Source organism: Amblyraja radiata, chromosome 37 (genome assembly GCF_010909765.2).
Source record: "Amblyraja radiata isolate CabotCenter1 chromosome 37, sAmbRad1.1.pri, whole genome shotgun sequence".
Lineage (NCBI taxonomy): Eukaryota > Metazoa > Chordata > Chondrichthyes > Rajiformes > Rajidae > Amblyraja > Amblyraja radiata.
This window is the reverse complement of record NC_045992.1, coordinates 21875545-21900591: the sequence shown is the minus strand read 5'-3', so window position 1 is coordinate 21900591 and position 25047 is coordinate 21875545. Positions and strand designations below refer to the sequence as shown.

The window sequence follows — 25047 nt, the reverse complement described above, 5'->3', positions numbered from 1 at the left end:
GATAGGAAGAGTTTAGAGGGTTATTGGCCAATTACATGTGAATGGGACCAGTCCAATATCCAACTTGGTCAATATGGACAATGTGGGCTGAAGGGCCTGTCCCCATGTGACTGAGATCAGCTGCTCTCCCCTCACCGGGGGCATCACGGTAGCACAGCGGTAGAGTTACTGCCTCACAGCGCCGCAGACCTGGGTTTGATCCTGACAACATGTGCTGTCTGTACAGAGTTTGCACGTTCTCCCCGTGATTGCGTGGGTTTTCTCGGGTGCTTCGGTTTCCTCCCTCACCCCAAACATGTACAGGTTTGTAGGTTAATTGGCTTCGGTAAAGATTGTAAATTTTCCCTAGTGTGTAGGATAGTGTTAAGTGTGCGAGGATTGGTGTTCCCGTGGACTCGGTGTGCCTGTTTCCGCGCTGTATCCCTAAACTAAACTAAGCTCCAGGCGTGCCCCTGGTCCAACCCATCCTACGCAGAGAGATGTCCCTATGGACACAGCCCCATTTCCAGCAGCCACCCACTCTTCCTTCCCTCTCCATATCGGGATCTGGACTCCTTTCCTGAAGCCTCCAACGTTCCAGGCTGACCGCTCCCCTGGCAACATGACGAGCCACTTCCCTTCTAATCGTACCGTTCCTTTGTTAGCCACAGTCGGCGCACTTTCCCCTGGGATTTGGGATATGTTTTTCAAACAACATGCGATTACCATCATAGCCTCCGGTTCCCACAGCTAGTTCTTGCCCCCAACACACAACTCCCTTTATTTTGATTCAGTTCAATTCTACCAATGTTGTAGATTCCATGTATTCTCCCACACCAGCGTTACTGATTTGGTTTTCCCAGTCTTTATGTGAACATAGGTGCGGCACAGTGGTGCAGCGGTAGGGTTGCTGCCTCACAGCGCCAGAGACTCGGGTTCAATCCTGACTACGGGTGCTGTCTGTGTGGAGTTTGTATGTTTTCCCTGTGACTGCGTGGGTTTTCTCCGGGTGCTCCGATTTCCTCCCACACTCCAAAGACGTGCGGGTTTGTAGGTTAATTGGCTTTTGTAAAGATTGTAAATTGTCCCTAGTGTGTAGGAGTGTTAGTGTGCGGGGATCGCTGGTCAGTGTGGACTCAGTCGGTCAAAGGACCTGTTTCCGAGCTTTATCTCTAAACTAAACCAACTCTGCTGAATTATTGTCCAGTGGGCAGACTATTTCTCAGGCCTCAATACCACTTCCACAGATTCCTGCCCTTCTAATTTCCTAGCTTCCCACTGGTTCTCCAAGCTTACATCTTTCCGCTCGACCAGCAATCCCCGCACACTAACACTATCCTACACATCAGGAGGTGGCCACTCGGCCCCTCGAGCCTGTCTCGTCCCTCGGCCCCTCCCCCCGCCACGCGGCCCCTTGAGCCTGCACCGCCACAGGGCCCTTCGACCAGCAGTCCCCGTACACTAACACTATCCTACACATACTAGGGACAATTTTACATTTATACCAAGCCGATTAACCTACTTAAACCCACGCAGGTCACAGATAGAACTTAAAAATAGCGTACAGACAGCACCCGTGGTCAGGATCGAACCTGGGTCTCTGCCGCTGCAAGGCAGCAACTCTACTGCTGCGCCACCGTGCGGCCCTAGTCTGTGCCAGATCTCCAGAGCCTGCAACCCCGTCCACTCATGAAATAACCTCCCGCCACACGTTAGTGGGACAGAGAATCCCAGAGATTCACCTCCCCCTGAAAATAGAAGATTCTAGACTCCACGCTTTTAAAACCAAATTCCTTGTTTCACCCACCAGTGAAAACATCGCATTGTTGACCCTCGCATGCCCCTTATGTCCTTATTACACAGTGGAATTCCCCTTTATTCATCTACACAGCAAAGAATAAAGACCCAGTCCACCATACCTCCCTTGATCAGGCAACCTTGTGGAGTTTGAGTGTATTGTCATGTGTACTGAGGTACAGTGAGAAGCTTTTGGTGCGTCCTTACCAGTCAGTGGAAGTTACAATTAAGCCGTCCACAGTGTATAGGTACATGATAACGTGAATAATGTTTAGTGCAAGATAAAGCTAGTAACGTCTGATCAAAGACAGTCTGAGTGTCTCCAATGAGGTAGATAGTAGTTCAGGACCGCACTTTAATTGGTGAGAGGATGGTTCAGTTACCTGATAACAGCTGGGTACAAACTATCCCTGAATCTGGAGGTGTGCGTTTACACACTTCTGTACCTCTTGCCCGATGGGAGAGGGAAGAAGAGAAAGTGTGACTCGTCCTTGATTATGCTGCTGGCCTTGCCGACTCAGCATACTGGCACAGTGGTTAGAGATGCTGCCTCACAGTGCCAGATACCCGGGTTCAATCCTGATCACTGCTGCTGTCTGTGTGGAGTTTGCACGTTCTCCCTGTGACCACATGAATTTCCACCAGGAGCTCCGGTTTCCCCCCCACATCCCAAAGACGCACGGGTTTGTAAGTTAATTGGCCCTCGTGTGTAGGGAGTGGATAAGAAAGTGGGATAACTATGTTAACATGTGATCGATGGTCAGCATGGACTCGGTGGGCCGAATGGCCTGCTTCCATGCTGTATCTTTCAATCAATTAACCCTTTTGGTCTGCCAAGGCCAACTGGATCTCCCGGTTGCTAACTCCCCTTCCCATTCTGACCTTCCTGTCCTGGGCCTCCTCCATACCCACACAAACTGCAATGACCAGGTTCAGGAATAGCTACTTCCCCACAGCCATCAGGCTATTAAACTTGGCTCGGACAGCACCTCATATTTCGTTTGGGCAGCTTACAACCTAGTATGAATATTGAAATCTCCAATTTTAGGTAACTTCCTCGCCATTCACCCTCTCTTTCCTGTGCACCCACCCCACCCCAATATACACTCATTTCCCCCCCACTATCCTGTCTCTTCTCTCCTCCCCCCCCCCCGTCTCCTTCCACCTCTAGGCCTCCCCCTGGCTTCAGTTTACTCCTCCTCCAATCAAACCCCCCTCAACTGTATTCACCTATCTATCGCTTGCCAGGTTTTATTCCGCCCACACGCCTCTTTCAGCATTCTACCTGCTACTACAATCAGCCTGAAGAAGGGTCCTGACCCAAAACGTCACCTATCCATGTTCTCCTGCGATGCTGCCTGACCTGTTGAGTTACTCCAGCACTTTTGCATTTTTATGGTAAACTACCATCTGCGGTTAGACACAAAAAGCTGGAGTAACTCAGCGGGACAAGCAGCATCTCTGGAGAGAAGGGATGGGTGACGTTTCAGGTCGAGACCCTTTTTCACACTAAAATTCACGGGAAAGGGAAACAAAAGATATAGACGGTGACGTGGAGAGATAGAGAACAATGAATGAAAGATATAAGTAATGATGATAAAGGAAAGGCCATTGTTAGCTGTTTGTAGGGTGAAAATGAGAAGCTAGTGTGACTTGGGTGGGGGAGGGATAGAGAGGGAGAGGGAATGCCGGGGCTACCTGAAGTGAGAGAAATCAATATTCATGCCACTGGGCTGTAAGCTGCCCAAACAAAATATAAGATGCTGTTCCTCCAATTTGCATTTAGCCTCACTTTGACAATGGAGGAGACCGAGGACAGAAAGGTCTTAGGAATGGGAAGGAGAATTAAAATGTCCAGCAACCGGGAGATCAGGTTGGTTCAGGCAGACTGAGCGAAGGTGTTCAGCGTAATGATCGCCCAGTCTGCGTTTGATCTCGCCGATGTATAAGAGTCCACATCTTGAACAATGGATACAGTAGATGAGGTTGAAGGAGGTGCAAGTGAACCTCTGCGTGACCTGAAAGGACTGTCGGGGTCCCTGGACAGTCGAGGGAGGAGGTACGTGGAAAGGGGGTGGTTTGGGTGGCAAGGGATGAGTCACCCAGGGAGTTGCGGAGGGAATGGTCGCTGCGGAAGGCGGAAAGGGGTGGAGATGGGAAAATGTCACTCATGGTGGAATCCTGTTGGAGGTGGCGAAAATGTCAGAGGACTATGTGTTGTATGTGACAGCTGATGGGGTGGAAGGTAAGAACTAGGGGGCACGGTAGAGAGCATTCTGACTGGTTGAATCATGGCCTGGTTCGTCAACTTGAACGTCTAGGAGCGAAAAAGACTACAAAAAGTTGTGACCACTGCCCAGTCCATCACCGGCTTTGACCTCTCCACCATCGAAGGGAACTATCGTAGTCGCTGCCTCAAAAGGGCAGCCAAAATCATCAAGGACCCACACCATCCTGGCCACACACTCATCTCACCACTGCCACCAGGAAGAAGGTACAAGAGCCTGAAGAATGTAATGTCCAGGTTCAAGAACAACTTCTTCCCCACAGCCATCAGGCTATTAAACACAGCGAATAAGCTATGAGCTCTGAACGGAAAAAGACTATATTATTATTTGTTATTTGCACTATATTTGATATTTATTGAACTTTTTCTTTTTTTTCCCGTTATATACAATGTTGAAATATTCACATATTCTGTTGTGCTGCAGCAAGTAAGAATTTCATTGTCCCGTCCGGGACATATGACAATAAAACACTCTTGACACCGTCTCCGTTGTGACTAGGGGGAGGGGGACCAAGGGCGGAGTTGCGGGATACGAAGGAGATGCGTGTGAGGGCCTCATCCATGATGGGAGAGGTAAACCCCTGTTCCCTAAAGAATGAGGACATCTCGGATGTCCTGATGTGGAACACCTAATCCTGGGCGCACATGTGGCGTAGGGAGCAGGGAGGTTCTACTGCAGTTGTACAGGGTATTGGTGAGAGCACACCTGGAGTATTGCGTACAGTTTTGGTCTCCAAATCTGAGGAAAGACATACTTGCCATAGAGGGAGTACAGAGAAGGTTCACCAGACTGATTCCTGGGATGTCAGGACTTTCATATGAAGAAAGACTGGATAAACTCGGCTTGTACTCTCTAGAATTTAGAAGATTGAGGGGGGATCTTATAGAAACTTACAAAATTCTTAGGGGGTTGGACAGGCTAGATGCAGGAAAGATTGTTCCCGATGTTGGGGAAGTCCAGGACAAGGGGTCACAGTTTAAGGATAATGGGGAAATCCTTTAGGACCGAGATGAGAAAAACATCTTTCACGCAGAGAGTGGTGAGTCTCTGGAACTCTCTGCCACAGAAGGTAGTTGAGGCCAGTTCATTGGCTATATTTAAGAGGTAGTTCGATGTGGCCCTTGTGGCTAAGGGATCAGGGGGTATGGAGAGAAGGCAGGTGCAGGATACTGAGTTGGATGATCAGCCATGATCATATTGAATGGCGGTGCAGGTCGAAGGGCCGAATGGCCTACTCCTGCACCTATTTTCTATGTTTCTATGTAGACGGAGGAATTGGAAGTAGGGGATAGAGTCTTTGCAGGAAGCAGGATGGGAAGAAGTGTAGTCAAGAATGTTGTGGGAGTCAGTGGGTTTGTAATAACGTCAGTCGATAGTCTATCTCCTGTGATGGAGATTGTGAGATCAAGAAAGGGGAGGGAGGTGTCGGAGATGGTCCAAGTAAATTTGAGTGCAGGATGGAAATTGGTGGTGAAGTTACTAAAGTCCATGAGTTCTGCATGCGTGCAGGAGGTAGCACCAATGTAGTCGTCAATGTAACGGAGATAGAGTTCGGTGATAGAGTCAGTGTTCACCTGGAACAGGGATTGTTCAATGTACCCTACAAAGAGGCAGGCATAGCTGGGGCCCATGCGAGTGCCCATAGCTATGCCTTAGGTTCAGAGAAATTGGGAAGTCGAAGGAGAAGTGGTTAAGGGCGAGGACCAGCTCTGCTCGGTGGAGGAGAGTGTTGGTAGAGGGAAATTGGCTGGTTCTGTGGTCGAGGATTAAACAAATATCTATAAGACCTTCCTGGTGGGGGATGGAGGTGTAGAGTGACTGAAGATCCATAGTAAAGATGAGGGAGCGGGGAACTCGGAAAGCAGAAGTCATTAAAGAGACTAAGGGCGTGTGGGGTATCTCAGACATTGGACAGGAGAGATTGGACCAGAGGGGATAGGATGAGGTCGAAGTATGTGGAAATCTGCAGTCCCTTGCAATGAGTTTATTGGGTTGGAAACACTGAGACAATACGCTTAGATCATGTGTAGGAAGGAACAACAGATGTTGGTTTAACCAAAGATATAGGCGCACAAAGCTGCAGTAACTCAGCAGGACAGGCAGCATCTCTGGAGAAGGAATGGGTAATGTTTCCGGTTGACACCCTTGTTCAGACAGAGTCAGGGGAAAGGGAAACGAGAGATATAGACGGTGATATAGAGAGAACAAATGAATGAAAGATATGCAAGCAGTAACGATGATCAAGGAAAGGTGGAGCTCACAATGATCCATTGTTGGCTGTGGGCTAGGTGATAATTAGTTATACACAGTGAAACTCAACAGAACCATATATACACAAACCCACCCTCCACACATTGCCTGAGAGCTTGAACACCTTGAACCCCTAATTCACCAGGACTTAAACCCTTTTAAGGTGTGCAATGGTGTCCTGTTACAGTTGGTTTCCTGACCGTCCGGGGACCAAGATAGTGACCTTGCCTTCCTGTCGGCACTGACTGGATACAATGGCCACAAACAACCGCTCCTGCTTGCTGAGGGAAGCAACAACTGTGGCACATACATGGCACCATTCCCGACTAGAGTCCCACGCTGGGATAGCAGGGGAAGCCCCAACCCCACACAGACTCACAGCCTGGGGGGAGAGTGTCGGGGAGGGTGTTTGGGTATTTACACGGTGGATTCTGACTGATTCTTGATCAGCGCGGGTGTCGGAGGTTTGTGGAGACAAGGGGTTGAGAGGGAAAGACAGATAAGCCATGATTGAATGGCAGAGTGGACTCGATGGGCCGAATGGTCTAATTTCGCTCCTATGACTTATGACGGAGGGCATGTGCAGCTTGGACATAGGACCAACGTGGGGTGACATGGTGTGGGTGTGCGTGGGCGTGCGAGTGCGAGTGCGTGGGCGTGCGAGTGCATGGTTGTGCAAGTATGCGAGTGTGTGGGTGTGAGCGTGCGAGTGCGTGGTTGTGCAAGTATGCGGGTGTGCGGGTGTGTGAGTGTGGGTGTGCGAGTGTGAAACACGGCCAAGCTGATTCAGGGATGATTGGATGAGGAGTAAGCAGAGCAGTGTGCCGGGCCTGGCTTCACCACATGGGATCCTTTCTCCCCTGAAGCAATGGCCTCACTGCTGCACTCACTGACACACGTACACTCGCTCCAGTGAGTAACGGAGCCACCAGTCGCTGCATGCTGCTGCCTGGTCCAGTCATCGTGAGCAGCCCTCTCTCTTCCACCCCAGCCCCAGGCTGCTCACCGTACCGGGCCAGTCCCAACCTGACTCACCAGGAAGCAGCTGAGTAAGAGGCCGTCAGAGATAGCAAAGTGGTTAGTTTCGAGTTAGTGTGGAAATAAGCCCTTCACAGCACGCACCAACGATAATGAGGATGTAACTAGGAAAATGGACAAGGGAGAGCCAGTGGATGTAGTGTACCTGGACTTTCAGAAAGCCTTTGATTAGGTCCCACATAGGAGATTAGTGGGCAAAATTAGAGCACATGGTATTGGGGGTAGAGTACTGACGGATAGAACATTTGTTGGCAGTAGAGTAGAGTAGAGTAACTCTACAAAGACTAGGGTTTAACGGCAGTGACTAGTGGGGTACCGCATGGCTCGGTGCTGGGACCGCAGCTATTTACAATATACATCAATGATTTAGATGAAGGGATTCAAAGTAACATTAGCAAATTTGCAGATGACGCAAAGCTGGATGGCATTGTGAACTGTGAGGAGGATGCTATGAGAATGCAGGGTGACTTGGACAGGTTGGGGGAGTGGGCAGATGCATGGCAGTTTAATGTAGTTAAATGTCAGGTTATCCACTTTGGTGGCAAAAACAGGAAGGCAGATTATTATCTGAATGGTGTCAAGTTAGGAAAGGGGAAGTACAACGGGATCTGGGGGTCCTTGTTCATCAGTCACTGAAGGTAAGCAAGCAGGAACAGTAGGCAGTGAAGAAAGCTGATGGCATGTTGGCCTTCATAACAAGAGGAGTTGAGTATGGAAGCAAAGAGGTCCTTCGGCAGTTGTACAGGTCCCTGGTGAGACCACACATTAAATATTTTGTGCAGTTTTGGTCTCCCAATCTGAGGAAGGACATTCTTGCTATTGAGGGAGTGCAGAGTAGGTTCACAAGGTTAATTCCCAGGATGGCAGGCCTGACATATGTTGAAAGAATGGAGTGAATGTGCTTGTATATACTGGAATTTAGAAGGATGAGAGGATATCTTATTGAAACATATAAGATTATTATGGGATTGGACACGCTAGGGGCAGGAAACATGTTCCCGATGTTGGGGTAGTCCAGAACCAGGGGCCACAGTTTAGGAATTTGTGTTGGCCATTTAGAACAGAGATGAGGAAAAACTTTTTCACCCAGAGTGTTGGAATTCTCTGCCTCAGAAAGCTTTGGAGGCCAATTCTCTGGATGCTTTTAAGAGAGAGTTAGATAGAGCTCTTAAAGATAGCAGAGTGAAAGGAAATGGGGGAAAAAGCAGGAATGGGGTACAGATTGTGGATGATCAGCCATGATCACAATGAATGGTGGTGCTGGCTCGAAGGGCCGAATGGCCTACTCCTGCACCTATTGTCTATTGTCACCATACACGTGCACTAGTTTAATTTAATTTAGATACAGCGTGAAACAGGCCCTTCGGCCCACTGAATCTGTGCTGACCAACAATCACCTATACACTATTCTATCCTACACACTCAAGGGACACCTTACAGAAGTTAGTTAACCTACAAACCCGCAAGTCTTTGGGTGTGGAAGGAAACCAGAGCACCCAGAGGAAACCCATGTGGTCACAAGGAGAACGTACAAACTCCACACAGACAGCATCCGAGGTCAGGATCAAACTTGGGTCTCTGGTGCCAGGTGGTAAGAGGAGAGGAAATCCAAAATTAAATCTACTTATGAAGTGATGCTAAATGAGTATTTTACACTGGAGCACAGACCATAACAGCACAGAAACAGCCCATAATGCCCGAGCAGACCCTAATGCCAAGTTAAACCAAGTTGATCCATATCCTTGCATATCCGTGTTAGTTTAATTTAGAGATACAGCGCGGAAACATTCACGCCCCGTACATTCACACTATTGTACACACATTAGGGACAATTTACATGTATACCAAGCCAATCCACCTACAAACCTGTATATCTTTGGAGTGTGGGAGGAAACTGAAGATCTTGGAGAAACTCCACATGGTCATGGGAAGAACGTACAAACGCTGCCGGGATTGAACCAGGGTTATCAGCGCTGTAAGGCAGCAAATCTACTACTGTACCACCTTGCCTGTCTAAAAGCCTCTTAAACGCCACTATTGTATCCGATTTCACCTCCATCCCTGGCAGCACGTTCCACACACCTCTCATTCACTCTGTGTAAAATACTTGCCCTGCACATCTCCTTTAACCCTTCCCCCTCTGACCTTAAAGCCAATTAACCAGCTACTTATGGTATTGTTATACCACTCCGATGCCAGAGACCCGGGTTCCATCCTGACTACAGGTGCTGTCTGTACGGAGTTTGTACGTTCTCCCCGTGGAGTTTCTCTGGGTGCTCCAGTTTCCTCCTACACTCCACAGATGTACAGATTTGTAGGTTAATTGGCTTCTGTAAATTGTAAAATTAACCCTGGTGTATGTAGGTTAATGCACGGGATGATCGCTGGTCGGCGCAGGCTCGGTGGTTGAACGACCTGTTTCCACGCTGTATCTCTAAAGTGTAAAGGTGGTGTTGTGACTCGGGCCAGCTCACAGTCAGCAGATCACTGGGTTGGATATATCCTGGGTTACTGAGGGGAAGAGATCATCTAGTCTCTGGTTACACATAGAAGGTAGAACAGTACAGCATAGGACAAGGCCCTTCGGCCCACAATGTCCATGCTGGACATGATGCCATAAGCTAATCACCTCAGCCTGCATGTGATCCACATCCCTCCATATCCATGAACGCCACTTGAATGTTACAATCTTCCAAATTACACATAATGCAGGATGGGGAAATGTCAAATGCTGCACCCTTGTTCAAAAAAACTGGTGCAGGAATAGAGCAGGTATAGATAGATCAAGGAAGTTGAACCCAATGGTGGGGCCACTATTAGAAACAGTCAGGGATTGAATGAACAGTCGTTTGAACGTTGGAACTGTATCCTATTTACTAATGGGTAACTGGGCCTGTTTAGTGTTGAGAGATACAATGTGGAAACAGGACCATCGATCACCCGTTCACACTAGTTCTATGTTATCCCACTTTCTCATCCACTCCCTACACAATCGGGGCAATTTACAGAGGGCCAATTAACCTGCAAACCTGGATGTCTTTGGGATGTGGGAGGAAACGTTTGAGAGGGGCAAAGCTTAAAGGAGATGTGTGGGAACAACATTGTTTTAAAAACAGAGGGTGGTGAGTGCCAGGAACGTGATGCCAAGGTTGGTAGTGGAGGCAGATGCAATAGTGGTATTTAAAAGGCTAGCTAGGCACATGGATATTAAAGGAATGGAGGTATATGCATTACATGTGGGTAAATAAGAAATGATCTTGGCATCATGTTCGGCACAGACATTGTGGGCCAAAGGGTTTGTTCTTGTCAAGTTGGAGCACCCAGAGAAATCCCATGCATTTACAGGGAGAACATACAAACTCCGTGCAAACAGAATAGAACCTGGGTCTCTGGCACTGTGAGGCAGCAACTCTACCGCTGCACCACCACGCTATCCTAACTAGTGGACCGGGAAGATGTGTCGTTGTCCGGGAGCCGACACCAGAACCAATGCCTTTCATCGTGTAGATCAATGACCTCTAAGGTGCAGCCCAGACCATCACACAAATCAACTTCCCTTCCACTGACTCCATCTACATTTCACAATGCCTCGGCAAGGTCAGCAGCATAATTAAGGACCGTGGCCACTCCCTCTTCTCCCATCAGGCAACAGATACAGAAGTTTGTAAACACACACCTCCAGATTCAGGGACAGTTCCTTCCCAGCTGTTATCAGGCAACCGAACCATCCTATCACCAGCTCGAGAGCGGTCCTGAACTACTATCTACCTCAATGGAGACCAGTATGCGATTGCATGCATCTAGCACGACCAAACGTGGTCGCTTGAGGCGTACGGCCGCGCGGGGCCGGTCCCACTTCTAACCATGGAGGCGTATGGAGTTGTGCGGGGCTGGTCTCGACATCATACTCACCAATCAGCTGGGCAGGAGGTGGGCCGACTGAATTTGTACGTCGCACGGCGTCGGGCGGTGACGTCATCACGCAACGGCATGCCGGGCGGTGACGTCATCGCGCAACACTAGGCGTATGCCGTAAAGACGCTGCGTACGCCCTCAACGCGCCGACAGGCCGTTGGCGCGCGGAATTTTCGGACAGTGCAGGATTTTCGGAGCCCCGCGCGATGTCGGTACCAGCCCCGCACAATTCCATACGCCTCCGCGGTTCGAAGTGGGACCGGCCCTGCGCCTCAAGCGACCACATTTGGTCACGCTAGATGCATGCAATCGCATGCTGGTGGGACAGGCCCTTAACTCTGATCGGACTATACTGGCTTAACCTTCTACTAAACGTTACTCATGTTATTCCCTTTGTCATGTATCTGTAAATTGTGGATGGCGTGAATGTAATCATGTATTGTCTTTCGCTGACTGGTTACCACACAACAAAAGCTTTTTACTGTACCTCGGTACACGTGACAATAAACTAAACTCAAATTCCAAGAGTTCCAGGATCCCAGGAATGAGTGGATTAACCTATGATGAGCGTTTGACGGCACTGGGCCTGTACTCACTGGCATTTAGAAGAATGAGGGGGGACATCATTGAAACATACCGATTAGTGAAAGGCTTGGATAGAGTGGATGTGAAGAGGATGTTTCCACTAGTGAGGGAGTCTAGGACTAGAATTAAAGGACGTTCTTTTAGGAAGGAGATGGAGGAATTTCTTTAGTCAGAGGGTGATGAATCAGTGAAATTCTTTGCTATAGAAGGCTGTGGAGGCCAAGTCAGTGGATATATTTAAGGCGGAGATAAATTCTTGATTAGTACAGGTGTCAGAGGTTATGGGGAGAAGGCAGGAGAACGGGGTTAGGAGGGAGAGATAGATCAGCCATGATTGAATGGCAGAGTAGACTTGATGGGCCGAATGTCCTAATTCTACTCCTATTTCTTATGACCAAGAGGCCACCAAGCCAGGCGACTCTGTGTTAAAGTGGATCTGTAATCATTCATTACAGTCGCTCCACCCTTGTAAACCTCTACTCCAACAGCTGCCTTTCACACTCGATTTCGTTTATCTTGCATATACACACTGTGGACGGATGGCTTGATTGTAATCTTGTAGAGTTTCCCTGCTGACTAGTTGGCATGCAACAAAAAACCTTTCACTGTACCTCGGTACAAGTGACCATAATAAACTAAACTAAACTGAAGGGCAAATGTGGGACAAGCTGCAGAACGGGTTTGGAAATAAACATTCTGGATGCTGTGATCTGTAAATAGTGGCACAGGAAACCAAGAGTCAGACAGTCGGGATGAACCACAACTAGTGGAATGAGTCTACCACAGGAAATTTTTTTTAGTGTTTAGAGATACAGTGCGGAAATAGGCCCTTCGGCCCACCAAGTCGGCACCGACCAGCGATCCCCGTACACTAGCACTATCCTACACATACTACGGACAATTTACATTTGTACCAAGCTAATTAACCTACAAGCCTGTACATCTTTGGAGTGTGGGAGGAAACCGAAGATCTCAGAGAAAACCCACGTCGTCACGGGGAGAACGTACAAACACCGTACAGACAGCACCTATAGTCAGGACCGAACCCGGGTCTCTGGCGCTGTGAGGCAGCAACTCTACCGCTGCACCACCGTGCCACTCCTTGAATTGAGAGATTGAACGGAGTTGGATTTCAAGGAGATCTGGCCACCCGTGAACACAGGGCACTGAGAGCAGCTTGCAGGCAGTGCCTCACTCACTCAACAGCCAAGTGTGTGGTTAGCCGGCGGTGGCAGAGTGTGAGAGGCGGCTCGCTTCACTGGTGGGTTAGTCATGCAGGGACACATGAAGCAGGCTGGGGCCAGGTTCACTACAACCCACGGGACAGAGTGATCTCATGAAAACATACAAAGTGCTTGCAAACTGACTGAGTTTTGTCTCAGTAACTGAGACTTGCAAACTATGACTTCCCTGCAAATTCATTGTGATCATGGCTGATCGTCCCCAATCAATAACCCATGCTTGCCTTCTCCCCCATATCCCTTGATTCCACTAGCCCCTAGAGCTCTATATAACTCTATCTTAAATCCATCCAGTGAATTGGCCTCCACTGCTCTCTGTGGCAGGGATTTCCACAAATTTACAACTCTCTGGGTGAAAATGTTTTTTCTCACCTCAGTCTTCAATGGTCTACCCTTTATTCTAAGACTGTGGCCCCTGGCTCTGGACTCGCCCAACATTGGGAACATTTTTCCTGCATCTAGCTTGTCCAGTCCTTTTATAATTTTATATGTTTCTATAAGATCCCCCCTCATTCTTCTAAACTCCACATACCTCTGGTATTTAGACCCAGGAATCACTTTAGGGCGGCACAGTGGCACAGCGGTAGAGTTGCTGCCTCACAGCACCAGAGACCCAGGTTCGAACCTAACTATGGGCGCTGTCTGTACGGAGTTTGTACATTCTCCCCATGACCTGCATGGGTTTTCTCCGGATGCTTCCTATATTCCCCCACACTCCAAAGATGTAGAGGTTTGTAGGTTAATTGTCTTCGGTAAAGTTGAAAATTGTCCCTGGTGTGTAGGAATGCTGTTGTAAGGGTATCGCTGGTCGGCGTGGAATCAGTGGGCCGGTTTCCATGCCGTATCTCTATGCTAAGCAGGATATAGATCAGTTGGGAAGGTGGGCCGAGGGATGGCAGGTAGAATTGAACTGTCACTAATGTGAGGTGTTGCACTTTGGGACGTCAACCCAGGGCAGGACTTAACAATCAACAGTAGAACTCCGGAGAATGCTGCGGGGCAGAGAGATCTGAAAAAACCTCGAAAGAAAAGTCTGAAGTCTCTCAGTCTGAAGAATCTACACCTGAAACGTCACCTACACATGTTCTCCACAGACGCTATCCAACCCGCTGAGTTACTCCAGCACTTTGCGCCTTTGTTTGTAAGTCAGCATCTGCAGTTCCTTGTTTCCACACCTCAAAGTAATTAGTTGACCAGTTAGGGCAGAGGCGTGTGAGATTCCTACAGCTGGAAGTGATGTGAATCTTTGGAAGTCTTTCTGTTTAGGTTCATTATTGTCATGTGTACCGAGGTACAGTGAATGGTGGTTCAGACTGAATGTATTGAAGGGATATCAAGGGAAGCAGGTTAGTAGAGGGAAGGGATATTGAGGCAAAAGATCTACGATGATTTTAATTTCAGTTTAGTTCAGAGATACAGCGTGGAAATAAATGGGGAGCGAGAATTGGAAGAGCAAATATGTAAGGAGATGGCAGATATTAGTAGTAAGCACAAGGTAGTGATTGTGGGAGATTTCAATTTTCTACACATAGTCTGGGAAACACATTCTGTAAATGGGCTGGATGGTTTGGAGTTTGTAAAATGTGTGCAGGATAGTTTTTTGCAGCAATACATAGAGGTACCTACTAGAGAAGGGGCGGTGCTGGACCTCCTGTTAGGAAATGAGATGGGACAGGTGGCGGAGGTATGCGTTGGGGTACAGTTCCGGTCCAGTGATCACAATACCATTAGTTTCAATATAATTATGGAGAGGGTCAGAACTGGACCTAGGGTTGAGATTTTTGATTGGAGAAAGGCTAACTTTGAGGAGATGCGAAAGGATTTAAAAGGAGTGAATTGGGACATTTTGTTTTATGGGAAAGATATGGAAGAGAAATGGAGGACATTTAAAGGTGAAATTTTAAGAGTACAGAATCTTTATGTCCCTGTTCGGTTGAAAGGAAAAAGTAAAAATTGGAAAGAGCCATGGTTTTCAAGGGAAATTGGACACGGTTCGGAAAAAGAGAGAGATCTACAATAATTATAGGCAGCATGGAGTAAATGAGGTGCTTGAGGAGTATAAAGAATGTAAAAAGAATCTTAAGAAAGAAATTATAAAAGCTAAAAGAAGATATGAGGTTGCTTTGGCAAGTAAGGTGAAAGTAAATCCAAAGGGTTTCTACAGCTATATTAATAGCAAAAGGATAACGAGGGATAAAATTGGTCCATTAGAGAGTCAGAGTGGACAGCTATTTGCAGAGCCAAAAGAGATGGGGGAGATATTGAACAATTTATTTTCTTCGGTATTCACCAAGGAGAAGGATATTGAATTATGTGAGGCAAGGGAAAAAAGTAGAGTAGCTATGGAAACTATGAGATTCAAAGAAGAGGAAGTACTGACACTTTTGAGAAATATAAAAGTGGATAAGTCTCCAGGTCCGGACAGGATATTCCCTAGGACATTGAGGGAAGTTAGTGTAGCAATAGCAGGGGCTATGACAGAAATATTTCAAATGTCATTAGAAACGGGAATAGTGCCGGAGGATTGGCGTACTGCGCATGTTGTTCCATTGTTTAAAAAGGGTTCTAAGAGTAAACCTAGCAATTATAGACCTGTTAGTTTGATGTCAGTGGTGGGCAAATTAATAAAAAGGATACTTAGAGATATTATATATAAGCATCTGGATAAACAGGGTCTGATTAGGAACAGTCAACATGGATTTGTGCCTGGAAGGTCATGTTTGACTAATCTTCTTGAATTTGTTGAGGAGGTTACTCGGGAAATTGATGAGGGTAAAGCAGTGGATGTTGTATATATGGACTTTAGTAAGGCCTTTGACAAGGTTCCTCATGGAAGGTTGGTTAAGAAGGTTCAATTGTTGGGTATTAATGGTGGAGTAGCAAGATGGATTCAACAGTGGCTGAATGGGAGATGCCAGAGAGTAATGGTGGATGGCTGTTTGTCAGGTTGGAGGCCAGTGACTAGTGGGGTGCCACAGGGATCTGTGTTGGGTCCACTGTTGTTTGTCATGTACATCATTGATCTGGATGATGGTGTGGTAAATTGGATTAGTAAGTATGCAGAAGATACTAAGATAGGTGGGGTTGTGGATAATGAAGTAGATTTTCAAAGTCTACAGAGAGATTTATGCCAGTTGGAAGAGTGGACTGAAAGATGGCAGATGGAGTTTAATGCTGATAAGTGTGAGGTGCTACATCTTGGCAGGACAAATCAAAATAGGGCGTACACGGTAAATGGTAGGGAATTGAAGAATGCAGTTGAACAGAGGGATCTGGGAATAACTGTGCACAGTTCCCTGAAGGTGGAATCTCATGTAGATAGGGTGGTAAAGAAAGATTTTGGTGTGCTGGCCTTTATAAATCAGAGCATTGAGTATAGAATTTGGGACGTAATGTTAAAATTGTACAAGGCATTGGTGAGGCCAATTCTGGAGTATGGTGTACAATTCTGGTCGCCTAATTATAGGAAGGATGTCAACAAAATAGAGAGAGTACAGAGGAGATTTACTGGAATGTTGCCTGGGTTTCAGCAACTAAGTTACAGAGAAAGGTTGAACAAGTTAGGGCTTTATTCTTTGGAGCGCGGAAGGTTAAGGGGGGACTTGATAGAGGTCTTTAAAATGATGAGAGGGATAGACAGAGTTGACGTGGATAAGCTTTTCCCACTGAGAGTAGGGAAGCTTCAAACAAGGGGAGATGACTTGAGAATTAAGGGACAGAAGTTTAGGGGTAACATGAGGGGGAACTTCTTTACTCAGAGAGTAGTGGCTGTGTGGAATGAGCTTCCAGGGAAGGTGGTGGAGGCAGGTTCGTTTTTATCATTTAAAAATAAATTGGATAGTTATATGGACGGGAAAAGAAAGGAGGGTTATGGTCTGAGTGCAAGTAGATGGGACTAGGGGAGAATACGTGTTCGACACGGACTAGAAGGGCCGAGATAGCCTGTTTCCGTGCTGTAATTGTTATATGGGTATATGGTTAAATAGGCCCTTTGGCCCACCAAGTCAGCACTGATCGGTTATCTCCAACACACTAGTTATATCTAAAGCACTATCGACAATGTTACTGAAGCCAATTAACCTACAAACATGCACATCTTTGGGATATGGGAGGAAACCAGAGCACCCAGAGAAAACCCACGCGGTCACAGGGAGAACGTGCAAACTCCATACAGACAGCACCCGTAGTCAGGACGGAACCCGGGTCTCTGGCGCTGCGAGGCAGCAACTCTACAGCTGCGCCATCGTGGCGCTCATCTTTAAAGTGGGAAGTAACACTGGTGGCCCACACTGAGCAGAGGCCATCTCAAAGAGCCTGCAGCCTTACATCCATCCCAGAAACACTAACATCCAACACATCCCCACTGTCGGGGAATGTAACTCGACAGCCAAGACCATCTCTACAAGAGCAACAATGTGGTCAAGCTGGAGAGGGGGCAGGGAAGATTTACCAGGATGCTGCCAAGAATCGAGGGTGGGAACTATAGGAGAGATTGAGCAGGCTACGACTTTATTCCTTGCAGCGCAGGAGGATGAGGGGTGATCTGATACAGGTGTATAAAATCATGAGCGGAATAGATCGGATGAATGCACAGAGTCTCTTGGCGAGGGGGGAAAGATTTAATAGGTACCTGAGGGGTAACTTTTTCACACAAAGGGTGGTGGGTGTATGGAACGAGCTGCTGGAGGAGGTAGTTGAGGCAGGGACTATCACATTGTTTAAAAACCTATAATATACATGGATAAGACAGGTTTAGAGGGATATGGGCCAAAGACAAGCAGGTGGGACTAGTGTAGATGGAGCATGTTGGTCAACATGGATAAGTTGGGCTGAAGGGCCTGTTTCCACGCTGTATCACTCTATGACTCTTACAGGTCAGTGCTTGCTATCCTGCAGTGTTACTCCCCAGAGCTCTCCCCGGTCACCAGTGTGATCAAACACTCTCCCTTGCCCGCTGACTCTAACTGGGTGCGGGCAGTTACCTCCCCATCAATGAACCAACGTCCAGGACTGTTCTTTTATCTGTCGTAAGATTGTTTACCTTACTTGCAAGATTCACTTCCTCTTTCATTTCCGTTTCAGTCAAGACGATGCTGCATAGTTATCCAACGTGTGAAGGAAGAGGCCAGTGAGAACCAGGGGAAAGCTTCCAGAGACAGGAGGAGCTTCCCTATCTGGCCCTTAGGAATGCTGGGGCAGTATCACATTGATTCAGGCTGAGAGCGGAGGCGTGGGACAGGGGCATGTCACGGTCAAACATTGTGTACACAAAGTGAACTCCTCCAAACTGGTGTCGCAGTCAGACACACTGACACAGAGAGTGAGAGACACACACACACACAGACATAGAGACACACACTCACACACAGAGACATACGTACACACACACACACAGACATGCAGAGACACACACACACACACAGACATGCAGAGACACACACAGACATAGAGACACACACTCACACAGAGACATAAAGACACACACACAGACATAGAGTCACACACACACACAGACATAGACATAGACATACAGACATACGTACACACACACACACACAGACATAGAGACACACACTGACAGAGACACACTCACACACATAGACATAAAGACACACACACAGACATAGAGACACACACACACAGACATAGACAGACATACAGACATACGTACACACACACACAGACATACGTACACACACACTCACACACGGAGACATACATACACACACAGACACAAAGTCACTCACACAGAGACATACGTACACACACTGAGACATACACAGACATACATACACAAACACACACAAAGACATAGACACACACACACACTCAGACACATACGTACACACACACAGACTTGCACACACAGACATGCACACACACACACAGACATGCACACACACATAGTCATACATTCACCCTCACCAGAGACATACGTGCACACTCACACAGAGACAGAGACACAGACATAGATATACAGAGACATATATGCACACACACTCACATAGAGACGCACACACTCATACAGACACATCAGAGATATATGTACACACACACAGACACATCAGAGATGTATATACACACACACACACACTCACAGGGACACACACTCACAGAGGTAAGGGAAACAAATAGAGTAGCTATGGAAACTATGAGATTCAAAGAAGAGGAAGTACTGACACTTTTGAGAAATATAAAAGTGGATAAGTCTCCAGGTCCGGACAGGATATTCCCTAGGACATTGAGGGAAGTTAGTGTAGAAATAGCAGGGGCTATGACAGAAATATTTCAAATGTCATTAGAAACGGGAATAGTACCGGAGGATTGGCGTACTGCGCATGTTGTTCCATTGTTTAAAAAGGGGTCTGAGAGTAAACCTAGCAATTATAGACCTGTTAGTTTGACGTCAGTGGTGGGCAAATTAATGGAAAGGATACTTAGAGATAATATATATAAACATCTGGATAAACAGGGTGTGATTAGGAACAGTCAACATGGATTTGTGCCTGGAAGGTCATGTTTGACTAATCTTCTTGAATTTTTTGAAGAGGTTACTCGGGAAATTGATGAGGGTAAAGCAGTGGATGTTGTATATATGGACTTCAGTAAGGCCTTTGACAAGGTTCCTCATGGAAGGTTGGTTAAGAAGGTTCAATGGTTGGGTATTAATGGTGGAGTAGCAAGATGGATTCAACAGTGGCTGAATGGGAGATGCCAGAGAGTAATGGTGGATGGTTGTTTGTCAGGTTGGACGCCAGTGACTAGTGGGGTGCCACAGGGATCTGTGTTGGGTCCACTGTTGTTTGTCATGTACATCAATGATCTGGATGATGGTGTGGTAAATTGGATTAGTAAGTATGCAGATGATACTAAGATAGGTGGGGTTGTGGATAATGAAGTAGATTTTCAAAGTCTACAGAGAGATTTATGCCAGTTGGAAGAGTGGACTGAAAGATGGCAGATGGAGTTTAATGCTGATAAGTGTGAGGTGCTACATCTTGGCAGGACAAATCAAAATAGGACGTACATGGTAAATGGTAGGGAATTGAAGAATGCAGGTGAACAGAGGGATCTGGGAATAACTGTGCACAGTTCCCTGAAAGTGGAATCTCATGTAGATAGGGTGGTAAAGAAAGCTTTTGGTGTGCTGGCCTTTATAAATCAGAGCATTGAGTATAGAAGTTGGGATGTAATGTTAAAATTGTACAAGGCATTGGTGAGGCCAATTCTGGAATATGGGGTACAATTCTGGTCGCCTAATTATAGGAAGGATGTCAACAAAATAGAGAGAGTACAGAGGAGATTTACTGGAATGTTGCCTGGGTTTCAGCAACTAAGTTACAGAGAAAGGTTGAACAAGTTAGGGCTTTATTCTTTGGAGCGCGGAAGGTTAAGGGGGGACTTGATAGAGGTCTTTAAAATGATGAGAGGGATAGACAGAGTTGACGTGGATAAGCTTTTCCCACTGAGAGTAGGGAAGCTTCAAACAAGGGGAGATGACTTGAGAATTAAGGGACAGAAGTTTAGGGGTAACATGAGGGGGAACTTCTTTACTCAGAGAGTAGTGGCTGTGTGGAATGAGCTTCCAGGGAAGGTGGTGGAGGCAGGTTCGTTTTTATCATTTAAAAATAAATTGGATAGTTATATGGACGGGAAAGGAATGGAGGGTTATGGTCTGAGCGCAGGTATATGGGACTAGGGGAGAATACGTGTTCGGCACGAGATGGCCTGTTTCCGTGCTGTAATTGTTATATGGTTATATGGAGACACACACAGACATACTTACACAGGCACAAAAAGCGAGACACATCCAGACATATTCTTACACACGTAGAGACGCGCACACACACTCGCATAGACACATACGCAGACACACAGGCACATTGACACATATACACGCATAGACAAACGCAGACACACATGCACAAACACATACGCAGAGAGACACACACACAGGCACACACACACACACACACACACAGGCGCACACACACAGAGACACACAGACAGAGAGTAAATATTGACAGTGGATGAGGGAGCTGTTATCACAGCATGTTTGCGATGCCACAGCATTGTGCAAGATGACACAACTAGTGGGGGTGGGGGCGAGGAGGCTGCCAGGCAAGGCAGCCAATCTCACAGAGTGCGTGTGTGTGCTGCAATGTATGTTTGTGCTGATAAATGCAATCCCGAGCATGCAGACTGGGTGGTGACTGAGGACAGGGATGTTCACAGCTCCCAGCCCTTCACTGTTGCTCAGTGAGGCAGCCACAGTCCGTGTTCACCGTGTAGAGTCAGGCGCTCACTAAATGCAGCCTATTGGCATGCTGTCTCCTGCACAGTATGTCCCTATTTGAGAGGCAGGAACAGAGAGCGAACAGCCTGCAGATGCTGGAATCCAGCAACAACACAGTGTTGGAGGAACTCAGCGGGTCAGGCAGCATCTGTGGAGAGACATTTCGGGTCGGGACCTTTTAGTTGAGTTTAGAGATACAGCGTGGAAACAGGCCCTTCATCCCAACGAGTCCGTACCGACCAGTAATCCCAGCACACTAACACCATCCTATCCTAGGGACAATTTTTTACATTTATACCAAGCCATTTAACCTACAAACCTGCACGTCTTTGAAGTGTTGGAGGGAACCAAAGTTCTCGGAGAAAACCCACGCATGCCACGGGGAGAACGTACAAACTCCTTACAGACAGCACCTGTAGTCAGGATCGAACCCCTCTTCAGACTGACTGTAGTGGGGGGGGGGGGGGGGGGGGGGGGGGTGGGGGAAGAAGCTGGTAAAGGCATGTGGTAGCAGAACTAAGCCTGGCAAGTGATAGGTGGATACAAGTCTGTACGGATGTTTTTGTACGATCTCCCAGTGACCACGTGGGTTTTCTCCAGCTGCTCCGGTTTCCTCCTACACTCCAAAGACTAATTGGCTTTGGTAAAATTTGTAAATTGTCCGTGGTGTAGGATAGTGCTAGTGTACAGGGTGATCGCTGGTCGGCATGGACTCGGTGAGCCGCATTGTATCTCTAAACTAAACTAGAGCGTCTCGACTCAAAACGTCACCTGTCCATTCCCTCCACAGATGCTACCTGACCTCCTGAGGGAGGGGGAAGTGGGATGTTACTTACAATTAGAGAATTCAGTGTTCATTACATCGCATAATGACTGACCCGCCCCCAATCCTTTTGTTCTGTACACAACTGACACAGGCATGTGTCCACCACACTGTGATCTCCACTCTGCCCCAACACACACAATCTGGAAGCAATGGTCTAGATCCCTGCCAACTGCTTCCTGGGATTACTCCTGAATCAGCTTACCTCTGTATTCCCCAACTCTGAGAAATAGTTCCTCACATCCACTCTCCCACCAACTGCATCATTGGAGATAGGGCAGTGAGATGGTCCAAACCTCCAAAGTCAAATGGGTCACAATCCACATTTACGCAACTGCTTCCAATACGATCGTTTAGCACGAGATTTCATTAGGAAGATGAGAGAGAGAAGCAAAATCACAGAACAGAGAACGGTACAGCACAAGAACAGGCCGTTCGGTCCACAATGCCCGTGCCAAATATGATACCAAGCCGATCACATATCTACCTGCACGTGATCCATATCCATGTGCCTATCCAAAGGTTTTTTAAATTCCACCATTGCATCTGCCTCCTCCACCAGCACGTTCCAGGCACCTACTCATCTCTGTGTAAAAAACTTGCCCTGCACATCTCCTTTAAACTTTGCCCCTCTCACCTTAAAGCTGTGCCCTCTAATGTTTGATTCTGAGATTCTGACCCTATTAGATCAGTACGTCAGGGTGTCAGGGGTTATGGGGAGAAGGCAGGAGAATGGGGTTTGGAGGGTGAAATAGATCAGCCATGATTGAATAGTGGAGAAGACTTGATGGGCCGAATAGCCTAATTCTGCTCCTAAAGCTTATGACCTTATGATTTATCTATACCACTCATAATTCTACATACCTTTCCCAAGATTGAAAAACTAAATATCAGCGGGCACAGCTTTAAGGTGAGAGTGACAGAGTTTAAAGGAGATATGCGGGGCAAGTTGTTTTTTTAAACGTGGAGATATCAGCATGTGTGAGAATTCTCAGTTAACAGAGCCACTGCCTCACAGCGCCAGAGACCAGGGTTCAATCCCGAACTCAGGTGCTGTCTGTGTGGAGTTTGCATGTTCTCCCTGTGACCATAGGTGTTGCCGGCCACTGTAAACTGTCTCCCAGTGCAGGGGTGGGTGGGTGAGTGGTGGAATCAGGAGGAGGAGAGGAGACACTGTAGGAGCAAATAGCCAAGAGTGATGGAAAATGAGTTCTAGTATTCAGGGGAACTCGCTGAACTGAGGGTCTATTCCTGTGCTGGGATTCCATACCTCATAACCTGGTGCCCACACAACAACTTTCCCCTCAATGTCAACAAGACAAAGGAGATAGTGATGGACTTCAAGAAGCAAAGCGCTACCCATGCGCCAGTTTGCATTGACGGTGCTGAAGTAGAAATGGTTGAAAACTTTATGTTCCAAGGTGTCAATATCACCAACAACTTCTCCTGGACCACCCATATTGAAGCAACAACCAACGCCTAAACTTCCTTAGAAGGCTTAGGATGTTTGACATGTCCCCTACAACTCTCACCAACTTCTACAGATGTGCTGTGGAAAGCATTTTATCAGGATGCATCACAGCACGGTTTGGGAACAGCTCCATCCAAGACCGCAAGAAATTGCAGCAAATTGTGAATGCAGCCCAGACCATCACACAAACCAATACCCTTCCATTGACTCCATCTACACCTCATGCTGCCTCGGCAAGGCCAGCAGCATCATCAGGGACCAGTCTCACCCCGGTCACTCCTTCTCCCCTCGTCCATCGGGCAAGAGGTACACAAGTGTGAAAACAGATTCAGGGACAGTTTCTTCACAGTTTTCTCAGGCAACTGAACCGTCCTATCACCAACTAGAGAGCGGCCCTGAGCTAATATGTATCTCTTTGGACATCCTCGTTTACTCTTTAATCAGACTTTATCTTGCACTAAATGTTATTCTGTCTGCCTGTCTGATGAAGGCCAATGTGCCTAAAGCCTTTTTAACCAGCGCTTCCACCTTGAAGGAAGCATACGGTGTGATGCCAGGGTAAGGGGTGGCTGTGTCTGCCCTCTCTCCCCGCCACAGGATGCGTTGCACCAGCTGCAGGTTGCAGCGTTTCCTGCACAAACCTGGCGCCGCTCTCGCCCCTCGCTCTCACCCGCAGCGCAGGCGGCAACAGCGGCTCCTCGTCCCGGTCACCGGGGGCAAAGTGTCCAGGGTAAGGCCGGACCGGACCGTCCCGGGTCAATGCGGCCAGGACTCCGGGAATTCCACTGGACCCCCACTCACCCACTCACTCCCGCCCGGCGCTGCCCCTCGCCCCCCCCCCCCCCACACACCGACGCGACGAGTCCCCCTCCCCTTTCCTTCTCCCCTCTCCTCCCCCTCTCCCCCCTCCCTCTCCTTTCCTCTCCCCCGCCCTCTCATCCCTCCCTCTCCTCCCCCTCCTCTCCTCTCATCCCCCTCCTCTCCTCTCATCCCTCCCTCCTCCCCGGCCCCACTCACCCAGAAGACGACGTTGAGGCCGAACAGCAGGTACTTGTAGAGGCAGCTGACCTGCCGCTGCTTGTAGAACGGCATCTTCACACTCCCTCCCTGCCCGGGACACCAGCCCCGCGCTCCCTCCCTCCCCGAGTCGCTCTGTCTGTCTGTTTGTCCCCTGTGTCCTGTCCCCGGCGGCGGCTCCTGACTGAAGGCGGAGCAGGAAGCGCAGCGGCCGTCCCCGCCTCACTACAAACCCGGAACAAGGTGGCAGATGAGAGGGAGGGACAGAGACAGGGTGACGGAGAAGCCATGGGAGGGGTTGTGGACCGCTCTGTGTCCATGTGTTGTCTGTAATCCCTGGGTGTCCG

General features: G+C 47.9%; 1 protein-coding gene across 1 annotated transcript in view; it reads right to left on the bottom strand.

Moving 5' to 3' along the window:
* LOC116966358 (tetraspanin-5-like) overlaps positions 1 to 24846 on the bottom strand; it is a 49574-nt gene extending 24728 nt beyond the window's left edge. The window contains exon 1 of the mRNA XM_033012539.1: positions 24701 to 24846. Coding sequence (XP_032868430.1) covers positions 24701 to 24775 — 75 coding nt within the window. The 5' untranslated portion in view covers positions 24776 to 24846. The remainder of the gene's footprint in view (positions 1 to 24700) is intronic.
* Between the last annotated feature and the right edge of the window lie 201 nt (positions 24847 to 25047).